General features: G+C 36.2%; 1 protein-coding gene across 1 annotated transcript in view; it reads right to left on the reverse strand.

Moving 5' to 3' along the window:
- DNAAF10 (dynein axonemal assembly factor 10) overlaps positions 1 to 18,951 on the reverse strand; it is a 41,610-nt gene extending 22,659 nt beyond the window's left edge. Inside the window, exons 1-2 of the mRNA XM_051975407.1 lie at positions 18,499 to 18,951; positions 1,355 to 1,455 (exon numbers count right to left, since the gene is read on the reverse strand). Of these exons, the coding sequence (XP_051831367.1) occupies positions 1,355 to 1,455; positions 18,499 to 18,681 (284 nt within the window). The 5' untranslated portion in view covers positions 18,682 to 18,951. The remainder of the gene's footprint in view (positions 1 to 1,354; positions 1,456 to 18,498) is intronic.
- Between the last annotated feature and the right edge of the window lie 50 nt (positions 18,952 to 19,001).

The raw sequence follows: 19,001 nt of genomic DNA on the forward strand, positions 1-19,001 counted from the left end.
ACAAAAAAGAAAAAAAATGATTTCATGAACTGTAAACCTTGCCTGTCAACTTATTTTGCAAGACAAGGTTTATTTGTTTTGAATAAAAGTTCAGCCTTGGAATCAAGAAGACATGTTCAAATCCAGCTTCTGATACATGGGTATTACTATGCATAAGTTACAGATGAGTTTCCAATATCCACTAGTTTATACAAGCTCCCATTTCTTAATCTAGTCTCCTTTTGCTTTCATAACTCCTTTTTTTTCCCCTGAGGGAACCTTTCCTAATCTTTCTCTCTTTTAATATTTCACCTTATGTTCTATGCCTGTTGATAGTTGCTATTTGTCCATGAAGCAGTCAATACAAAGAAGAATTCTAATTTTAAAGAAGAATACAAAGAAGTAGGAAAAAAAAAAGTCTTTTTTTAACACCTAACAATAACCTCAATTTCCTAAAGGACATAAAACTAAGCTACTAAATAATAACTTCAAGACAATTTTCTTCTAAAGTGTTATGGGTCAGGATGTTAGCCAAGATAATTCTGTAAAGGAAATTTCTTGTCCAAAAAATCATCCCATACTCATACATTTCAAGTCATTAATATTTAGAGATGCTTCTAGAAATTAAGACATCAAAGGACTTAAAGCTAGGAGTGTCAGACTTTAGAGAACACCCAATCCAATCCCCTCACTTCACAAATAAGAAAATTAAGACTAGAGAGGTGAATCAATTGCCCCCATCACAAAATAAAGGTGGTGTGTTTCAAAGTCTAAATTAGACTCTAGGATCTTAGACTCCCAGCTTCAGTAGATTGAAAAATTTGATACAGATGATAAGATTTTGGCATACTTATAATGGCTTCTTTTTATGGTATAAATTACCTTAATTTATACACTATTGTGTTTCCCAAAATATGGATAAATGTTTGATTAAAAAAAAAAGATTTAAAATTCACTAGTGAAAATATTTAATAAATACATCCAATGAATCCTTTTGTGAAAAAAATTTTGTCATAAAATAATTGTTCAGTTTTAATAAGTTTAGCTCTTATATAAATTTCCTTACATTAATGTAAGAATATAACCAGAAGTTGAGGGTCCTAATGTTTAGGACCATTAGCATTCAAAGATATTAAATGCAATAGTCCATATTGTTAATAATATTTGCAGTAACTAAAGAAAACTGCAACATTTTCAACCTGAACTTGAATATGAATACTAAAAATAGATATTTGAAAAACAGCTACCTTACAACTAAATTAAGACTGAATAAGGAAACTTTTAAAAATAATTCTCCCTTCTAAAGACAGAATGATAGGAATACCAAAGAATTTTTTTAATCTCATCTGTCTAAACACATATTAGATAAGCTTACCATACATTCAGATTTCCATCAAAATCCCCAGTAGCTAGATATCTCTGCTGTAGAGATGCTGCACCAAATGTTCCACATTTAAAGGGCTTGGCCTTTTCAATCTTGATGTGGGGAGGAAAAAGATAAATTATTTACCTAAGCAGCTATTGGTAACCAATAATATTTATGGAACTGTTGTGGACTTTAAATAAGACATACTACATGAAACATAAGAAGACTACTTTCTGATAAAATGCTAATCATGTTTTTCTTTAGCCTTTTATCTATAACTTAAAAATACCACATTACTGAAAATTTTTAAAAATTTGTGCACGTATTCTCCTTTTCTCTTATCTCTCAAACAGGCATTCACAAGAATGACAACTCTGCTATCTCTACTGATATGCAAATGGGGGATTTCATCCATTAATACATTACATTCTTCCTTGAAATCTAAAATAGGAAGTTAGAACCTACTTAAGTTCTTATTTTTTCTAGAAGGCTAAATAAACTAAATAAAAAAATTAAATATTCACATGCTTCTGGTATTTTTCCCCTGTAGAACACAGTATGCTGAGAAAGATTCTCTAGAGATCTTGATATTTATTCACTAGACACATAATTCTTCCAGTTAATATACTCTCTGGAGATTTTTTAAAATTTAAAAAAAAAAAAAAAGCTAAACTGATATTCAAAATTTCATGGTATGCCTAGAAAACTCATGATATGCCCTAGAGTTGTAATACAGACTTTGAGACTTTCGTTTTGCCTCATTCAACTTTTTCAAATCCCATGATTTGAATGAACCCTTTCAGTCATACATAGGTAAAGTTTATAACCCTTGACCAATCACAAAAGGTTCCATCTCCATAATCCTTAACTTTTAATTTTTTTCTATAAGACAATAAGGTCCAATCTTTCATTGTTCCCTACGCCCTAAACTTATTTTTAATTCTCACTGCCACTAGTAGTCACTCTCTCTCTTTCTCCTTTCTCAGACCATTACAATGATGCTCTGGTCTCATTTTGGTTTCTTCAAATTTTGATCCTATCTCTATATAGTTAATTAGTTTAAATTTTACAGTGTTTCTACCCTTGAATCCCTTATTTCTTTGTTTTATTAAAGTTCATTCCTTTCAATCCCCATTCTAGATGGGGATTAGAGCATGTAATTCTCAATTGAGTCCTGTTATATCTCAATATTTTTTCTGTTCCCAGATGAACCCTATAGCACAATCACAGTCTTGGTTCTTCTCTTCAAACTACCTACATCAACTCTCTGTCCTCCTCTTAACAGAAGACTTTGTCTCATGCTTTAGTGAAAAAATCGCGGCAGTTTAATTCAAGCTCCTTCATTTCCCCAATTCAACATATCAAATCTTAACACCATCTCCTAGTCTTTCCTTCTCTACTCCAGTATTTTATCTTGATCTCATCCCATTCCAGAGGCTTGTTCTTTCTAATAAAAAGAAAACAAAATAAAAAACAAACCTATTTTGTTCTCCCTAATTTCCCATCTCTCCCTATTAGCTTCTTCTCCAATTCTTACAAACATATGAAGATTTCTCCTATCTTAAAAGCCAACAAGTAAAAATACCCTTGACAATTTTATTATATCCTATTATTCCCTCTTACATTTCTCTTTCACATTCAAAATCCCAGAAAAATACTCTACATTCATTCCTTGACTTTTCACTTTAGTGCAAATTCTGATTCTCCTCTCTGAATTAAATGCTCCCTGTAAGTTAATCACTGATTTCTTTACTGCTCAAGTTAATGATCTTTTCTCACTTTATATCCTTCTCATTCTCGCAGTATCTGACTCTGTAATTGTTGATTTCTGACCTTGGTTATTCTCTTTAAAAAATTTTTTTTCTCCTTATACCCTTTTATTCCTTCCCCCACCCCCCCCACACTTTCTTTTCTGACTTTCTTGTCAAAACTGATTTTTGTCTTCCTATAGAATCATCTATGTCACAACTTCATATGTGGTTGTAACCCAGGTCTTTAACCTGAATTTTCTTTTTTTCCTCTATATTCTCTCTCTTGGTTACCTCATCAAGATGATTTTCAAATAAATCAATATACCCAACCTCTATCTTCCACCTCAACTCCAGTCCTGAACCATGTCTACCAGACATTTCTATGTGGATGTTCCATAGGCATTTCAAATTTACTATGTCCAAAACAGAACTATCTTTCCCTCTATTATGATTATTGGAGGTGATTAAGCAGTGCTAGATTTGAAGATCAGAAGGCCAAAGTTCAAATCCTACCTCAGATACTATTTTAATGACCTAGAAAAAATAACAACAAAATTCATATGCAAAAACAAAGGTCAAGAATTTCAAGGGAACTAATGAAAAAAAATCAAATGAAGGCGGTCTAGCTGTACCTGATCTAAAACTATATTATAAAGCAGCAGTTATCAGATACTTGCTGTGTGATCCTGGACAAGATAAACAACCTCTCTCTGTCTCAATTTCTTTATAAAGTAAGGAAAATAATGGGATTGGGGCAGCTAGGTGGCCCAGTGGATAGAGCACCAGCCCTGAAGTCAAGAGGACCTGAGCTCTCAGACATTTCCTAGCTGTGTGATCTTGGACAAGTCACAATACCAATTGCCTCAGCAAAAAGAAAAGAATGGAACCTACCTAATAAGACTATTCTGGAGACAAATTAAACAACATTTGTAAAGTACTTTACAAACATTAAGGTAACATAAAAATGCTATTATTTATGCACAAGGAAATTAAGAATACAGCTGAAAAGTCAGAAAATGGCTCTATGTACACCATTAGGTATCTAGTGTGTAAACAATTACCACAGAAGTGGAAGATCTCTATCCAAGGGTAGTAGGCGAAGACTGGATTTAAAATGAGGAAGGTCTGGGTTAGAATTCCTGCTCAGACACTTACCAAATATGCATCCCTGGGCAAATAATTTATTGGCTTTAAGTCTCTCAGTTTCTTCCGCTGGAAAATGGGTATAATAATAGCATCTTCCTGGTAATGCTGTTGTGAGGACTGGTCCATGCTTTGCAAACCTTAAATAAGGGTCATTTGGTTGGTAGGTAAAAAAATGAAGACCTAGTGGCATTTACTTTTTACTTACTACACATTAAAAATGAATATCATTTAACCTTCATATATCCTACTGAAAATAATCATCATTAATTATATTTCATCTAACCAGTTGTTTTATTTGCTATTATAAAAAAATGAACTTCATTAAGAGAAACTATTAAAGACCTCTTGTTGGCTATTTTTACTATCTATGGAATCTTTTAGAATTCCTATATCTCCACATTTTGATACTACGTAAGTCTTAGTCAAATAAATTCATAACTAAATCTAGGTGCTAAAGGGTTACAAAGATAACCTTATGTGTAATGTGTGTATCCTAAGCGGCTTCAATCTTCCAACTAGAAGGAAGATTGGGAATAACAGATGCAGGGTTCACAGGAGATGGAAAAATGTTTTAGAATTACAAATTCAAGTGAAAGGCACAGTTTTAGTTTGTGGTAGTAGTAAGAAGTAACAACTATTTCAGGAAATCATCAAAAAGAACTGCCCAGATGTCATAGAAACAGGGGGTAAAAATAGATATTGAAAGAATTCATTGATTGCCTACTGAAAGATACCCTAAAATCAAAACTCAAGAAATACTGTGGCTAAATTCCAGAATTATCAGACCAAGGAAAAAATGCTACAAGCAGCTAGGAAAAACAAACAAACAATTCAAATACAGAGGACCACAATAAAGATTACTCAGGATCTAGCAGCATCCACATTAAAGGATGAAAAGGCCTGGAATCTGATATTCGGAAAGGCTAAGGAACTTGGTATGCAGCCAAGAATAACTTACCCAGCCAAAATGAGCATTTTTTCCCCCCAGAAAAAAAGATGAAATAGGTGAATTCCATCTATTTCTGATGAAAAAAACAGAACTAAACAAAAAGTTCGATCTCCCAATATAGGGCTCAAGAGAAACATGAAAAGGTAAAAAGAAATATTGGGAATTATATTTCTATTATGAATATACACAAAGAACACATATATAATTTGGTTTTACTGTTATAATACAAAAAAGAAGCTAGAGATAAAGAGTAAAGTGGGGGTACTATATCTCACGAAGAGGCAAAGGAAATCTATTATATTTGAGGGAAAAAAGGGAAGGGGATGAACATAGTGTGTATCTTACTCTCATCAGAATTGGCTTAAAAGAAAACTATTAGACATGTTCGATTTACAGAGAAACTACCGGGAGGGGAAAAGTGAAAAGGGAAGGAGTAAGCTAAGTAGAATGGAATACAGAAATTGTGAGGAAAAGGGGTAAGAAAAGGGGAGGAACTCTTAAGTGGAGGGAGGGATCCTAAAAAGGGAGGGCTGTGTGAGGCAAGTGGTGCTCACAAGTTTAATACTGGGGAGGAGGGTAAGGGGGAAGGAAAGGAGAAAAGCATAAAAACGGATTAACTAGATGGCAAGTAATACAGAATTGGTCATCTTAACCATAAATGTGAATGGAGTAAACTCCCTCACAAAGTGGAGGGGGATAGCAGACTGGATTAAAAGCCAGAATCCTACAATATATTGCTTACAGGAAACACAGTTGAAGCAGGGCGATACATAGAGAGTAAAGGTAAAAGGCTGGAGCAGAATCTACTATGTTTCAGGTGAAGTAAAAAAAACAGGGGTAACCTTAAAAGAGAAATTAAGAGAGCTGCAAGAACTATATGAGCACAACTACAAAACACTTTCCACACAAATAAAGTCAGATCTAAACAATTGTGCTCTTGGATAGTTTGAGTGAATATAATAAAGATGGCAATACTACGTAAACTAAACTATAATAGTGGGAGATCTCAACCTTGCACTCTCAGAATTAGATAAATCAAACCACAAAATAAATAAGAAAGAAGTTAAAGAGATAACTAGAATACTAGAAAAAATAGGGATGACAGATCTTTGGAGAAAACTAAATGAAGACAGAAAGGAGTACACTTTCTTCTTCTCAGCAGTCTGTGGAACCTATACAAAAATTGACCATATATTAACAGAGGAAGAAATAAATTGGTTAAACAGTCCTATTTTAGAAAAAGAAATAGAACAAGCTATTAATCAACTCCCTAAGAAAAAGTCCCCAGGACCAGATGGATTTACATGCAAATTCTACCAAACATTTAAAGAACAATTAACTCCAATGCTATATAAACTATTTGAAAAAATAAGGATTGAAGGAATCCTACCAATTTATGATACAGACATGGTACTGATACTTAAACCAGGTAGGTTGAATACAGAACAAGAAAATTATTGACCAATCTCCCTAATGAATATTGATGAAAAAACCTTAAATAAAATATTAACAAAAAGATTACAGAAAATCATCCCCAGAATAATACACCATGACCAAGTAGAATTTATACCAGGAATGCAGGGCTGTTCAATATTAGGAAAGCTATTAGCATATTAACTAGCATAAATAACTATATAATTAACTGGTTATAGAACCAGTTAAACATATGATCATCTCAATAAATGGAGAAAAAGCATTTGATAAAATCCAACATCCATTCCTATTAAAAACACTTGAGAACATGGGAATAAATGGACTTTTCCTTAAAATAGTCAGGAGCATCTATTTAAAACCATCAGTAAGCATCACATGTAATGGGGATAAACTAGAACCATTCCCAATAAGATCAGGAGTGAAACAAGGTTGCCCACTATCACCATTACTATTCAATATTGTATTAGAAATGCGCGCTTCAGCAATAAGTTGAGAAAGAGGTTAAAGGAATTAGAGTAGGTAATAAGGAAACCAAATTATCACCCTTTGCAGATGATATGATGGTATACTTAGAGAACCCAGAGATTCTACTAAAAAGCTATTAGAAATAATCCACAACTTTAGCAAAGTTGTAGGATACAAAATAAATCCACATAAATCCTCAGCATTTTTATACATCACTAATAAAATGCAACAGCAAGGGATACAAAGAGAAATTCCATTTAAAATAACTGTATTAGCATAAAATATTTGGGAATCTGCCTGCCAAAGGAAAGTCAGGAACTATATGAGCACAACTACAAAACACTTTCAACACAAATAAAGTCAGATCTAAACAACTGTGCTCTTGGATAGTTTGAGTGAATATAATAAAGATGGCAATACTACCTAAACTAATCTATTTATTTAGGGCTATACCAGACTCCCAAGAAACTATTTTAATGACCTAGAAAAAATAACAACAAAATTCATATGCAAAAACAAAGGTCAAGAATTTCAAGGGAACTAATGAAAAAAAAATCAAATGAAGGCAGTCTAGCTGTACCCGATCTAAAACTATATTATAAAGCAGCAGTTATCAAAACCATTTAGGATTAGCTAAGAAATAGATTAATTGATCAGTAGAATAGGTTAGGTTCACAGGACAAAATAGTCAATCACTATAGCAATCTAGTGTTTGACAAACTCAAAGACCCCAGCTTTTGGGATAAGAATTCACTATTTGACAAAAATTGCTGGGAAAACTGGAAATTAGTATGGCAGAAATTAGGCATGGACTCACATTTAACATCGTATACCAAGATAAGATCAAAATGGGCTCATGATTGAGGCATAAAGAAAGAGATTATAAATAAATTAGAAGAAAGTAGGATAGTTTACTTCTCAGACTTGTGGGAGGACGAAGGAATCTATAACCAAAGAAGAACTAGAGACCATTATTGATCACAAAATAAAAAATTTTGATTATATCAATTTAAAAAGCTTTTATACAAATAAAACGAATGCAAACAAGATTAGAAGGTAAACAATAAACTGGGAAAACACTTTTAACAGTTAAAGGTTCTGATAAAGGCCTCATTTCTAAAATATATAGGAAACTGATTCTAATTTATAAGAAATCAAGCCATTCTCCAATTGATAAATGGTCAAAGGATATGAACAGATAATTTTCAGATGATGAAAGTGAAACCATTTCTAGCCATATGAAAAGGTGCTCCAAAGCACTATTGATCAGAGAAATGCAAATTAAGACAACTCTGAGATACCACTACACACCTACCATATTGGCTAAGAGGACAGGAAAAGTTGATGAATGTTGGAGGGGATGTGGGAAAACTGGGACACTGATGCATTGCTGGTGGAATTGTGAATGAATCCAACCGTTCTGGAGAGCAATTTTGAACTATGCTCAAAAAGTTATCAAACTGTGCATACCTTTGATCCAGCAGTGTTACTTCTGGGCTTATACCCTAAAGAGATACTAAAGAAGGGAAAGGGACCTGTATGTGCAAAAATATTTGTGGCAACCCTTTTCTTAGTGGCTAGAAACTTGAAATTGAATGGATACCCATCAATTGGAGAATGGTTGGGTAAATAGTGTTATGTGAATGTTATGGAATATTATTGGTCTGCAAGAAATGACCAGCAGGATGAATACAGAGAAGCTTGGAGAGACTTACATGAACTGATGCTGAGTGAAATGAGCCAAACCAGAAGATCATTATACACTTCAACAACAATACTATATGAGGATCAATTCTGTTGGAGGTGGCTATCTTCGGCAATGAGAAGATCCAATTCAGTTCCAATTGATCAAGGATGGACAGAATCAGCTACACCCAGAGAAAGAACACTGGGAAATGAATGTGGACTACTTGCATTTTTGTTTTTCTTCCCAGGTTATTTTTATCTTTCTGAATCTGATTTTTCTTGTGCAACAAGAGAATTGTATGGATGTGTACACATATATTGTATTTAAGATATACTTTTTAACATGTGTTTTAAAAAAAAGAAGTATCAACTATTCTTTTTATCACAACATTCAAGTAGCTAGAATTAATAAGGGGAAAAGAGTATGAAAAACTAAAGTGAAGAATACTGAGTGTGATTCTGCTAGTTAATAGCTGTTTTTGTAGGTATATTAATTCTTGTAGTCCATTAGGCAAAAATCACTTCCTCGATTATATGAATTAGATTCAAAACAAAAAAAAAATTTAGATTCTCCAAAAAGTAATTCAGATCCTTTCACCTAGTTAGAATAAATCCATTCTAGCAGCAAAGTAATTCTAGCCAGTATTTACTCTGATTTAAGCTAACAATATTCATCTTTCTTCCCTGTACATGAAAGGAAACAAGAAGAATATACTGGATTTAGACAAACATAAGCAAGGGCTTAGAACTGACTTCTACAACTTTCTTAGTCCTGACACATGGATACATGGCTACAGTCACTTAGAGAAAGGGTTGTGACCAATTAATAAGTAACTTCCATGAAAGAAGTCCACATGCAGGCTTTAATTTCAGGTTATCATCACTAATATTTAACTAAGCATACATCCAGAAGAACCTATCAGATACACAAAACAGGATCTCTAAAAGTTAACAATCTAAAAGACAAGACAATGGCCACTTACATGATGATGGCCTAGTATCTCCAGGATCAAATATAAAATTTTGTTTGGTTTTTAAAGTCCTCCATAACCTGACAACCCCTTTCTATCTTTCTGAGTCGTCTTACACTTTATTCTTGTACTCTTCAATTTCAAGATCCTTTCCCCCTGGCTATTCCTAGAATGTGTGAATGGCATAGTTGGACATTTCCTTCTCATGCTCTTAATTTTTAAGAAAGTATACCTACCCTACTTTAAAAAGTTTTTAAATTTCAGTATACAGTTAATAGCATGAGACAATGAGGAGTGGGAAATACTTTGCACAAGAAGATGTGATCAATATTGTATTTCTGGAAAATTACTTGAGAAAAAAGGTAAAAGATGGATTGGAAAGAAGAGAGCTCAGAGGCAAGAAGGCCGGGTAGGAGACTATTACAATAATAGAACCTAGGACAGGCTATGACCCAGACAATAGTGACATCAAAATGGATGGAAAGGAAGAGAGAGATGTAAGGGACTCCTGATTTGGGGAATTTTCATAAAGGTAGCTGAGCATTGCGGCAGATAAGAGTGCTGGGCCTGGAGTCGGGAAGACCTGAGTTCAAATATGGTCTCAGACAGTTATTAGCTGGATGACCTTGAGCATATCACTCCAACTCAAGTTCCTCATCTCTAAAATGGAGATAACAGTACCTAAATCACAGGTTGTTATGAGGATCAAATAAGCTAATATTTGTAAATCAATAAGCATAATGTTTAATACAGTAGGCACTGTATAAATGCTTATTCTCTTTCCCTTCCCTCCCAGTCTACCATTCCTCAAACACTCATCTCCCTAGGCTCTGCCTCCTGGTTTCCTTGGCTTCCTTCAAGTTTTGATAAAAATCCCACCTTCTTCTACAAGTTGTCTTTCCCAATCCCCCTTAATGCTAATGTCTTCCCTTTGATGTTATCTCCAATTTATCCTGCAAAAATTTCATTTGTACTTAGTTTTATACATGTTTATCTTTCTCATTAGATAGTAAGTTCCTTGAGAGAAAGCACTGTTTTTGCTTTTTTATGGTATCTTCAGGGATTAGCATACTTTCTGGTATCTAGTAATAGATATTGATTGACTTGGTTGGTTGATTATTCTTCAGTTTATTTTTGATGTTTTAGTATTCTTTGAGATTTGGTCATTTTAGTTAGCTACATTGTTTTGAGTAGTTGGAAGTAGATACAGAAAATAAATAGTTTGGTGACTACGAAGAAGTTTGTCCAAGATGAAGAAGAGAAGAAAAAAAGATAGGATAAATTAGTAAAGGATTCTAAGAAAAAGCAAGTGATAAATCTACAAGATCTAAATCTAAACAGATTGGTGCCATCTGTGGAACATGGGTAAGTACTTTGAAACTGAATCAGAGTAGTAAGAAGTACAATGCCAATCAAGAGTCACTGAAATAAGCAGGCATTATCAGGAAAGGCTTCATGGAAGAGGTAGGATCTTTGAAAGATGTAGAAGATTTTAGTAGATGAAAAGCAGGGAAAGATATTCCAGACAGGGGGAACACACAGTAAGCACTGTATAAATGTTAGCTATTATTAGAAAGAGATTAAAGAAAGACTATAGAGACTTAGAATGTAAGACTAAAGAATTCAGATGTTACCCTGTGACTGATACTAAATTCTTTATTTAGGAATCTTTTCTTTGGTTTCTTTCCCGCACTTGGGAATGCAAACCTGACACAATGTCTATGGAATTTCTTTTCTTTTTACTTGTTCAATCTCTATTCATTCCTTAAATGCTACTGCCTTCATGAACCTTTGATCTAGTCCCCAGGTAATGAATTATCTTTCTTAGATCAAATATAAACTTTGCTTGCATAACTTTAAAGCCTTTCTAACCTTCTAATCTTTCTAATTTTTCTATATGGACCAACTACAATGCCCATTTCTCCAACATGATACACCATTTCCTCTTGCTAGATTTCATCCCTGGAAGGTTCTTCTTCTTTACCTCACTTTCTCAACTTCCCTGATTTCTTTCAAGACTTTGATCAAACCTCATTTTTGGCAGAAGGCCTTTCTCAATACAACCCCCCTACCAATGAGGACCCTAATTCTATCATATCATCAGCATCTATATAGTATCTACTATGTTCTAGAATCTGCGCTAAGCACTTGACAAATATTATCTCATTTGAACTTCAAAACAAGATTGGAATATAGGTGCTATAATAACTCCTATTTCACAATTAAGAAAACTGAGGCAAATAGAAATTAATGACTTGTCTTGAGTTACACAGTTAGGAAGGGTCTGAAGCTAGATTTAAATTTATGTCTTCCTGATTTCAGATTTAGCCCTATCCATTCCTTAGCAAGTTTAGTATAGTGTGGTTCAAGAAAAATCAACATTTGATCTGCAGCCAAAGATCCTCGAATTAGAATCCTAGCTCTGTTCCTTGGTACCTGCAAGATTTTGTACAAGTCATTTCTTGTGGGTCTCAGTTTCCTCCTTTGTAAGACAATGTGATCTCATTCATTTAGCTAAGTCACTTGATTCCATACTCCCTTCGTTCCATGAGACCTTCCTTATCTTTACTTTGGCCATTGCATGGCCTGCCACTATGTTCATTATCTTACCCCTCTTTCCTTTAGAACTGCAATCAAATCATTACCATCATGGCATCTGCAAAGGTAGTGCTAATGGATTACTTTATTGACAATAACACTTCTTTGGCCACCATTCTTCTATAAGTTTTGTTTCTTAAATTTGTGACCAAAGATGAACTAGAGACTACTACCGATCACAAAATAGAAAATTTTGATTATATCAAATTAAAAAGCCTTTGTACAAACAAAACGAATGCAAACAAGATTAAAAGGGAAGCAACAAACTGGGAAAACATCTTCACAGTTAAAGGTTCTGATAAAGGCCTCATTTCCAAAATATATAGAGAACTGACTCAAATTTATAAGAAATCAAACCATTCTCCAATTGATAAATGGTCAAAGGATATGAACAGACAATTTTCAGATGATGAAATTGAAACTATTTCCACTCATTTGAACTCACAACAGGGTTCATGTCCCTGTTCGGGCGCCAAGATGTGGTGAGCTTTTTCTTCTAGCCTGGTTAGCTTAGCGGCCTATCTCTCTGCTTGGTTCCAAGAGCTCTCTCCAAATGTCTTTAAATCCAAAGGTCTGGTCCTTCAGCCTCTGCCTCTGCTGTCTTCAGCCTCCAGCCAGCTCTACTCTTCATGTCATTCCGGCGAAATCTCGACTTGTAGCGTCTTCCTCTCTAGAACTCTCCGACTGGCCCATTGGCCTATTTATGCTCCCTAATTTCTGGGTTGAAGTCTTTTCCACTGGATCAGGATCAGAGGCTTTTCCACTTGAATCAGGATTGTAGCTTTTCCACTGAAATCCACTGAGGGGTCTGTTTGCCCCACGTTGGGGGCGCCAAAATGTGGTGATCTAGTTCAGATGGATCTGAATCAGTCCCTGTTCGGGCGCCAAGATGTGGTGAGCTTTTTCTTCTAGCCCGGTTAGCTTAGCGGCCTATCTCTCTGCTTGGTTCCAAGAGCTCTCTCCAAATGTCTTTAAATCCAAAGGTCTGGTCCTTCAGCCTCTGCCTCTGCTTTCTTCAGCCTCCAACAGAGATGGAAGATTTCTCTTATCTCCTTCTGGGGGGCCCAGCCACCAATTTGCCGCGGAGAGAGGGCTTCTGGCGTAGCTCCACTGAAGTCCGTCAAAAGTGTTCTCTGCAGCAGAGTCGTTTCTCTCGAGTCTAGCGCGATCAGCCAGCCAAGAGGAAAAAATGTGTATTCTGCCATAGATCCTTCAAAGCTGGCTTTTTATCTGCCTCTTCTGAGAGAATGGGATTATGGGTTTTCTCCCATAGTGCTCTCTGGCCCAATGACTTTAAGGGAGGTGTGAACTCTCTTGAAGTTAGAAAGTGTACTTTGTGAAGCTAGCATACTTGTGGAGTCCAATGAGTAAAGGTGGGAACACAAGCCTTGTCTTGATTAGTTCTACTTAGTACCTTGTTTCAGGTTCTGGCCAAAACAACTTCTTGTAAGATTAGATCAACTCTAATTACTTAGCAGTTAGTAAGGATTCCAACATGTGACTGATACTAAATTCTTTATTTAGGAATCTTTTCTTTGGTTTCTTTCCCTCACTTGGGAATGCAAACTTGACACAATGTCTATGGAATTTCTTTTCTTTTTACTTGTTCAATCTCTATTCATTCCTTAAATGCTACTGCCTTCATGAACCTTTGATCTAGTCCCCAGGTAATGAATTATCTTTCTTAGATCAAATATAAACTTTGCTTGCATAACTTTAAAGCCTTTCTAACCTTCTAATCTTTCTAATTTTTCTATATGGACCAACTACAATGCCCATTTCTCCAACATGATACACCATTTCCTCTTGCTAGATTTCATCCCTGGAAGGTTCTTCTTCTTTACCTCACTTTCTCAATTTCCCTGATTTCTTTCAAGACTTTGATCAAACCTCATTTTTGGCAGGAGGCCTTTCTCAATACAACCCCCCTACCAATGAGGACCCTAATTCTATCATATCATCAGCATCTATATAGTATCTACTATGTTCTAGAATCTGCGCTAAGCACTTGACAAATATTATCTCATTTGAACTTCAAAACAAGATTGGAATATAGGTGCTATAATAACTCCTATTTCACAATTGAGAAAACTGAGGCAAATAGAAATTAATGACTTGTCTTGAGTTACACAGTTAGGAAGGGTCTGAAACTAGATTTAAATTTATGTCTTCCTGATTTCAGATTTAGCCCTATCCATTCCTTAGCAAGTTTAGTATAGTGTGGTTCAAGAAAAATCAACATTTGATCTGCAGCCAAAGATCCTCGAATTAGAATCCTAGCTCTGTTCCTTAGTACCTGCAAGGTTTTGTACAAATCATTTCTTGTGGGTCTCAGTTTCCTCCTTTGTAAGACAATGTGATCTCATTCATTTAGCTAAGTCACTTGATTCCATACTCCCTTCGTTCCATGAGACCTTCCTTATCTTTACTTTGGCCATTGCATGGCCTGCCACTATGTTCATTATCTTACCCCTCTTTCCTTTAGAACTGCAATCAAAGCATTACCATCATGGCATCTGCAAAGGTAGTGCTAATGGATTACTTTATTGACAATAACACTTCTTTGGCCACCATTCTTCTATAAGTTTTGTTTCTTAAATTTGTGACCAAAGATGAATTAGAGACTACTACCGATCACAAAATAGAAAATTTTGATTATATCAAATTAAAAAGCCTTTGTACAAACAAAACGAATGCAAACAAGATTAAAAGGGAAGCAACAAACTGGGAAAACATCTTCACAGTTAAAGGTTCTGATAAAGGCCTCATTTCCAAAATATATAGAGAACTGACTCAAATTTATAAGAAATCAAACCATTCTCCAATTGATAAATGGTCAAAGGATATGAACAGACAATTTTCGGATGATGAAATTGAAACTATTTCCACTCATATGAAAGTATTCCAAATCATTATTGATCAGAGAAATGCAAATTAAGACAACTCTGAGATACTACTACAAACCTGTCAGATTGGTAAGATGACAGGAAAAAATAATGATGAATGTTGGAGGGGATGCAGGAAAACTGGGACACTGATGCATTGTTGGTGGAGTTGTGAACGAATCCAGCCATTCTGAAGAGCAATTTGGAACTATGCTCAAAAAGTTATCAAACTGTACATACCCTTTGATCCAGCAGTGTTTCTCCTGGGCTTATATCCCAAAGAGATCTTCAAGAAGAGAAATGGACATGTATGTGCAAAAATATATGTGGCAGCCCTTTTTGTAGTGGCAAGAAACTGGAAAATGAATGGATGCCCATCAGTTGGAGAATGGTTGGGTAAACTGTAGTATATAAATGTTATGGAATATTATTGTTCTGTAAGAAATGACCAGCAGGATGAATACAGGGAGGCTTGGAGAGATTTACATGGACTGATGCTAAGTGAAATGAGCAGAACCAGGAGATCATTCATTATATACTTCAGCAATGATACTGTATGAGGATGTATTCTGATGGAAGTGGATTTCTCTGACAAAGAGAAAAATCTAACTCAGTCCCAATTGATCAATGATGGACAGAAGCAGCTACACCCAGAGAAGGAACACTGGGAAATGAATGTAAACTGTTTGCATTTTTGTTTTTCTTTCCAGGTTATTTTTACCTTCTAAATCCAATCTCCCTGTGCAACAAGAGAACTGTTCGGTTCTGCACATCTATATTGTATCTAGGATATACTGTGACATATTTAACATGTATAGGACTGCTTGCCATCTAGGGGAGGGGGTGGAGAGAGGGAAAGGAAAAGCAGGAACAGAAGTGAGTGCAAAAGATAATGTAAAAAATTACCCAGGCATATGTTCTGTCCATAAAAAGTTATAATAATAAAAAGAAATTCATGCAATTCAAACCTATCACATAATCAAAATCAAGTTGCTATTAGTGATATTTCTTCCCTTCCTTCCTCAATGAATTCAGTTCTTGGCTCACAAGTTTGCACTCTTCCCCAACTCCTGTTCTCATATTAGAGGATGTCAACATACATATTAACTGTCCCTCCAACATCCTAGTCCATGATTTCTCAACTTAAATCAACTTTCCATGAACTACTCTTCCACCCCTCTTAAAGACATCTCCATATATCTTTGATTTCAATCATCACTCACAAATGCACCACTTCAACATTCAAAAATTTGGAAATTCCCTTATTTGATGAAAATCTAATGACTTTTCACCTCTTCCTATCTTGGCAAGCTCTACTTTCTTTTGTCCACATCTTAGATCTCCAATCCCTTGATCACTCAATCTCCTGCCAGGCTCTCTTTCTTACACTACATTATCTTCTTTTTCCAATCTAAACTCTCTGGTAAACCACTTCAACTTAACACTCCTTTTCTTTTGAGTTTCTAGCCCCCCTTATCTCTCTCATCCACTACCCACCTTCACTCCTAAAGATGTGCTACTGAATTACAGTACAGAGAATCATGCAATAATTTTGATTGAGTCCATTATGTTACATAATTTCAAGTGGGCCTTCACTGCTTCTAGGCAATCCTACTCTTATCTTCCTCAATTAGCTATCCTACTTCCCACTGTGGCTCTTCCAAACTTTTTAATCCCTCCTCATGACTTCCAACTCCCTCCCTCAACAATCTTGTCTCATACTTTACAGAAAAATTGAGGTTTTTAAGTTTAAAATTTTTAATTTTAAATTAAATTAGAACTCCTTCTTAAACTTTCTTCCTCATTTCATATCATTTTATATACCTTCTGCCACTATCTTTTCCTTTGCTCCTGTCTCACACAAAGAGATGGTGTCTTCTTTACCAAGTCTAATCCTTCTACCTGATCAAGGGTTCCCATTCCTTAAATTTCTTCTTTAATTGATTGCTTCTGTCATCCCTCTCATCTATCACTTATTTTCAATCTCTCAGCTGTCTACTGGTCTTTTCCTACCACTTAAAAACATGCCCATGACTCTCTATTCTCAAAACACCCCCTCACTTGGATCCTTCCATTTAATTATTGGTTCTGGATCTCTTCTGCCCTGCTGGAATTATTTGCTAAATTCAATGATCTTTTTTCCATTTTCATTCTCCTCAACCTCTCGGTAGCCTTTGACTCTCTTCATCACCTTCCTCTCTAGATTTTCAGGGCTCAAATCTCTCCAAGTTCTTCTGTCTCAAATTTAGTAAATTTGCCCTAATCTCTCTGATCTTCAATCTGGCCTGTCCAAGGGCTTTTCAAAACATTTCTAATTGAATGTTGGAACGCAACTTGTTCAAAACTGAACTCATATTCCCACCCTCCTTCCCCAAACCTTCCCTACTAAAGCATTGGCCAGTACCATCCTCCCAATCCCTCAGGCTCACAACCGGGAAGTCATCCTGCACCGCTCACCCCCTCACCTCCCATATCCATGCGCTTGCCAAGTCCTGTCCATTTCACCTTTGCAACGTCTCTCCAATACTTCCTCTTTCTCCTCTGATATGGACAACTACTCTACGCCTACCCGCATCGTCTCACCTTGATTACTACAGAAGCCGGCTGGTGGATCTGCCTGTCTCGAGTCTCGCCCCCATCCATCCTAACCCACTAATGTTTTTCATAAAATTAAGGTACGATCAGGTCACCCCTCTACTCAATAAACTCCAGAGGCTTCCTATTGCTTCTTGGAGCAAATACAAAATGTCGTTTGGCATTCAAAGTCTTCCATAACCTCCCTCTCCTACCTTTCCAGTCTTCTTACATCTTATTTTCTCAACAAGAATTCTTCAATCCACTGACGCGGAATTCCTGGCTGTTCCACAATACTCCATCTCATCATGGGGGTTTTCTCTAGCTGTCCCCCATGCGTAGAACACTCCTCCTCTTCCTGACTACAAGCCTCCCTGGCTTCCTTTAATCCCAATTAAAATCCTATCTTCCACCCGTTTTAGTTGCAGTGCTTCCCCCTTCATTAATTATTTCCTAATATTTTTGTATTTAATTTGGTGTTTCTTTTTGTTTGCATGTCGTCTCCCGCATTAGATTGTAAGCTCCTTGAGGACAGACACCGTCTTTTGCCTTTTTGTGTCGCCCGCGTTTAGCACAATGATTGGAATAGCTTAATAAATGCTTATTGACTGGCTGGCAGTCCCTCTCGACCGGGAGCTCAGCGGGGATAGAGGGCAGCGCCTAGGGCGGGGGAGGCCCGGCGGGCGGCACCCACCTCCCGCAGCAGCGTCACGTCCCCATGCTGGATCTCGTAGAGCTGGATGACGCCAGTGCCCCGAGCATAGTTGCCTAGAGTCACGAATTTGGCGCTGCAGGGCACCCACTTGGAGTCAAACACAGTGTAATTGAGGCTTTTCTGGATGTGCGCAATGATCTGCGGCTTCTCGAAAGCGGTCATGGCAGGAGCGGTGAAGATGCCCGTCCGCTGCAGCGTCCGTCGCTAAGTGGGAAACGAGGATTTGTTATTCACTCTCAAAGGAAGAGTCCGTTTGACTCTCCCGCTTGCCGTACTCGGATGCACATTCCCCACTACCTCCCGTCCCTCCCCCAACGGAGAAAGTTAATTTAGTTGTCTTAATTATTGCCTGATCGTTATTCTGACAATCTTCAGCTTAAGAAGAAAAGCTACCTCTCTTATTTTTTCCGAGACTTTCTTCTACTTAAGGTAAGGAGATTTTGTTTGGCTTACACCAAATTTTGTAAGCGGAAGCAATGGAA

The sequence above is a fragment of the Antechinus flavipes genome, chromosome 2 (assembly GCF_016432865.1).
Source record: "Antechinus flavipes isolate AdamAnt ecotype Samford, QLD, Australia chromosome 2, AdamAnt_v2, whole genome shotgun sequence".
Taxonomy (NCBI): Eukaryota; Metazoa; Chordata; class Mammalia; order Dasyuromorphia; family Dasyuridae; genus Antechinus; species Antechinus flavipes.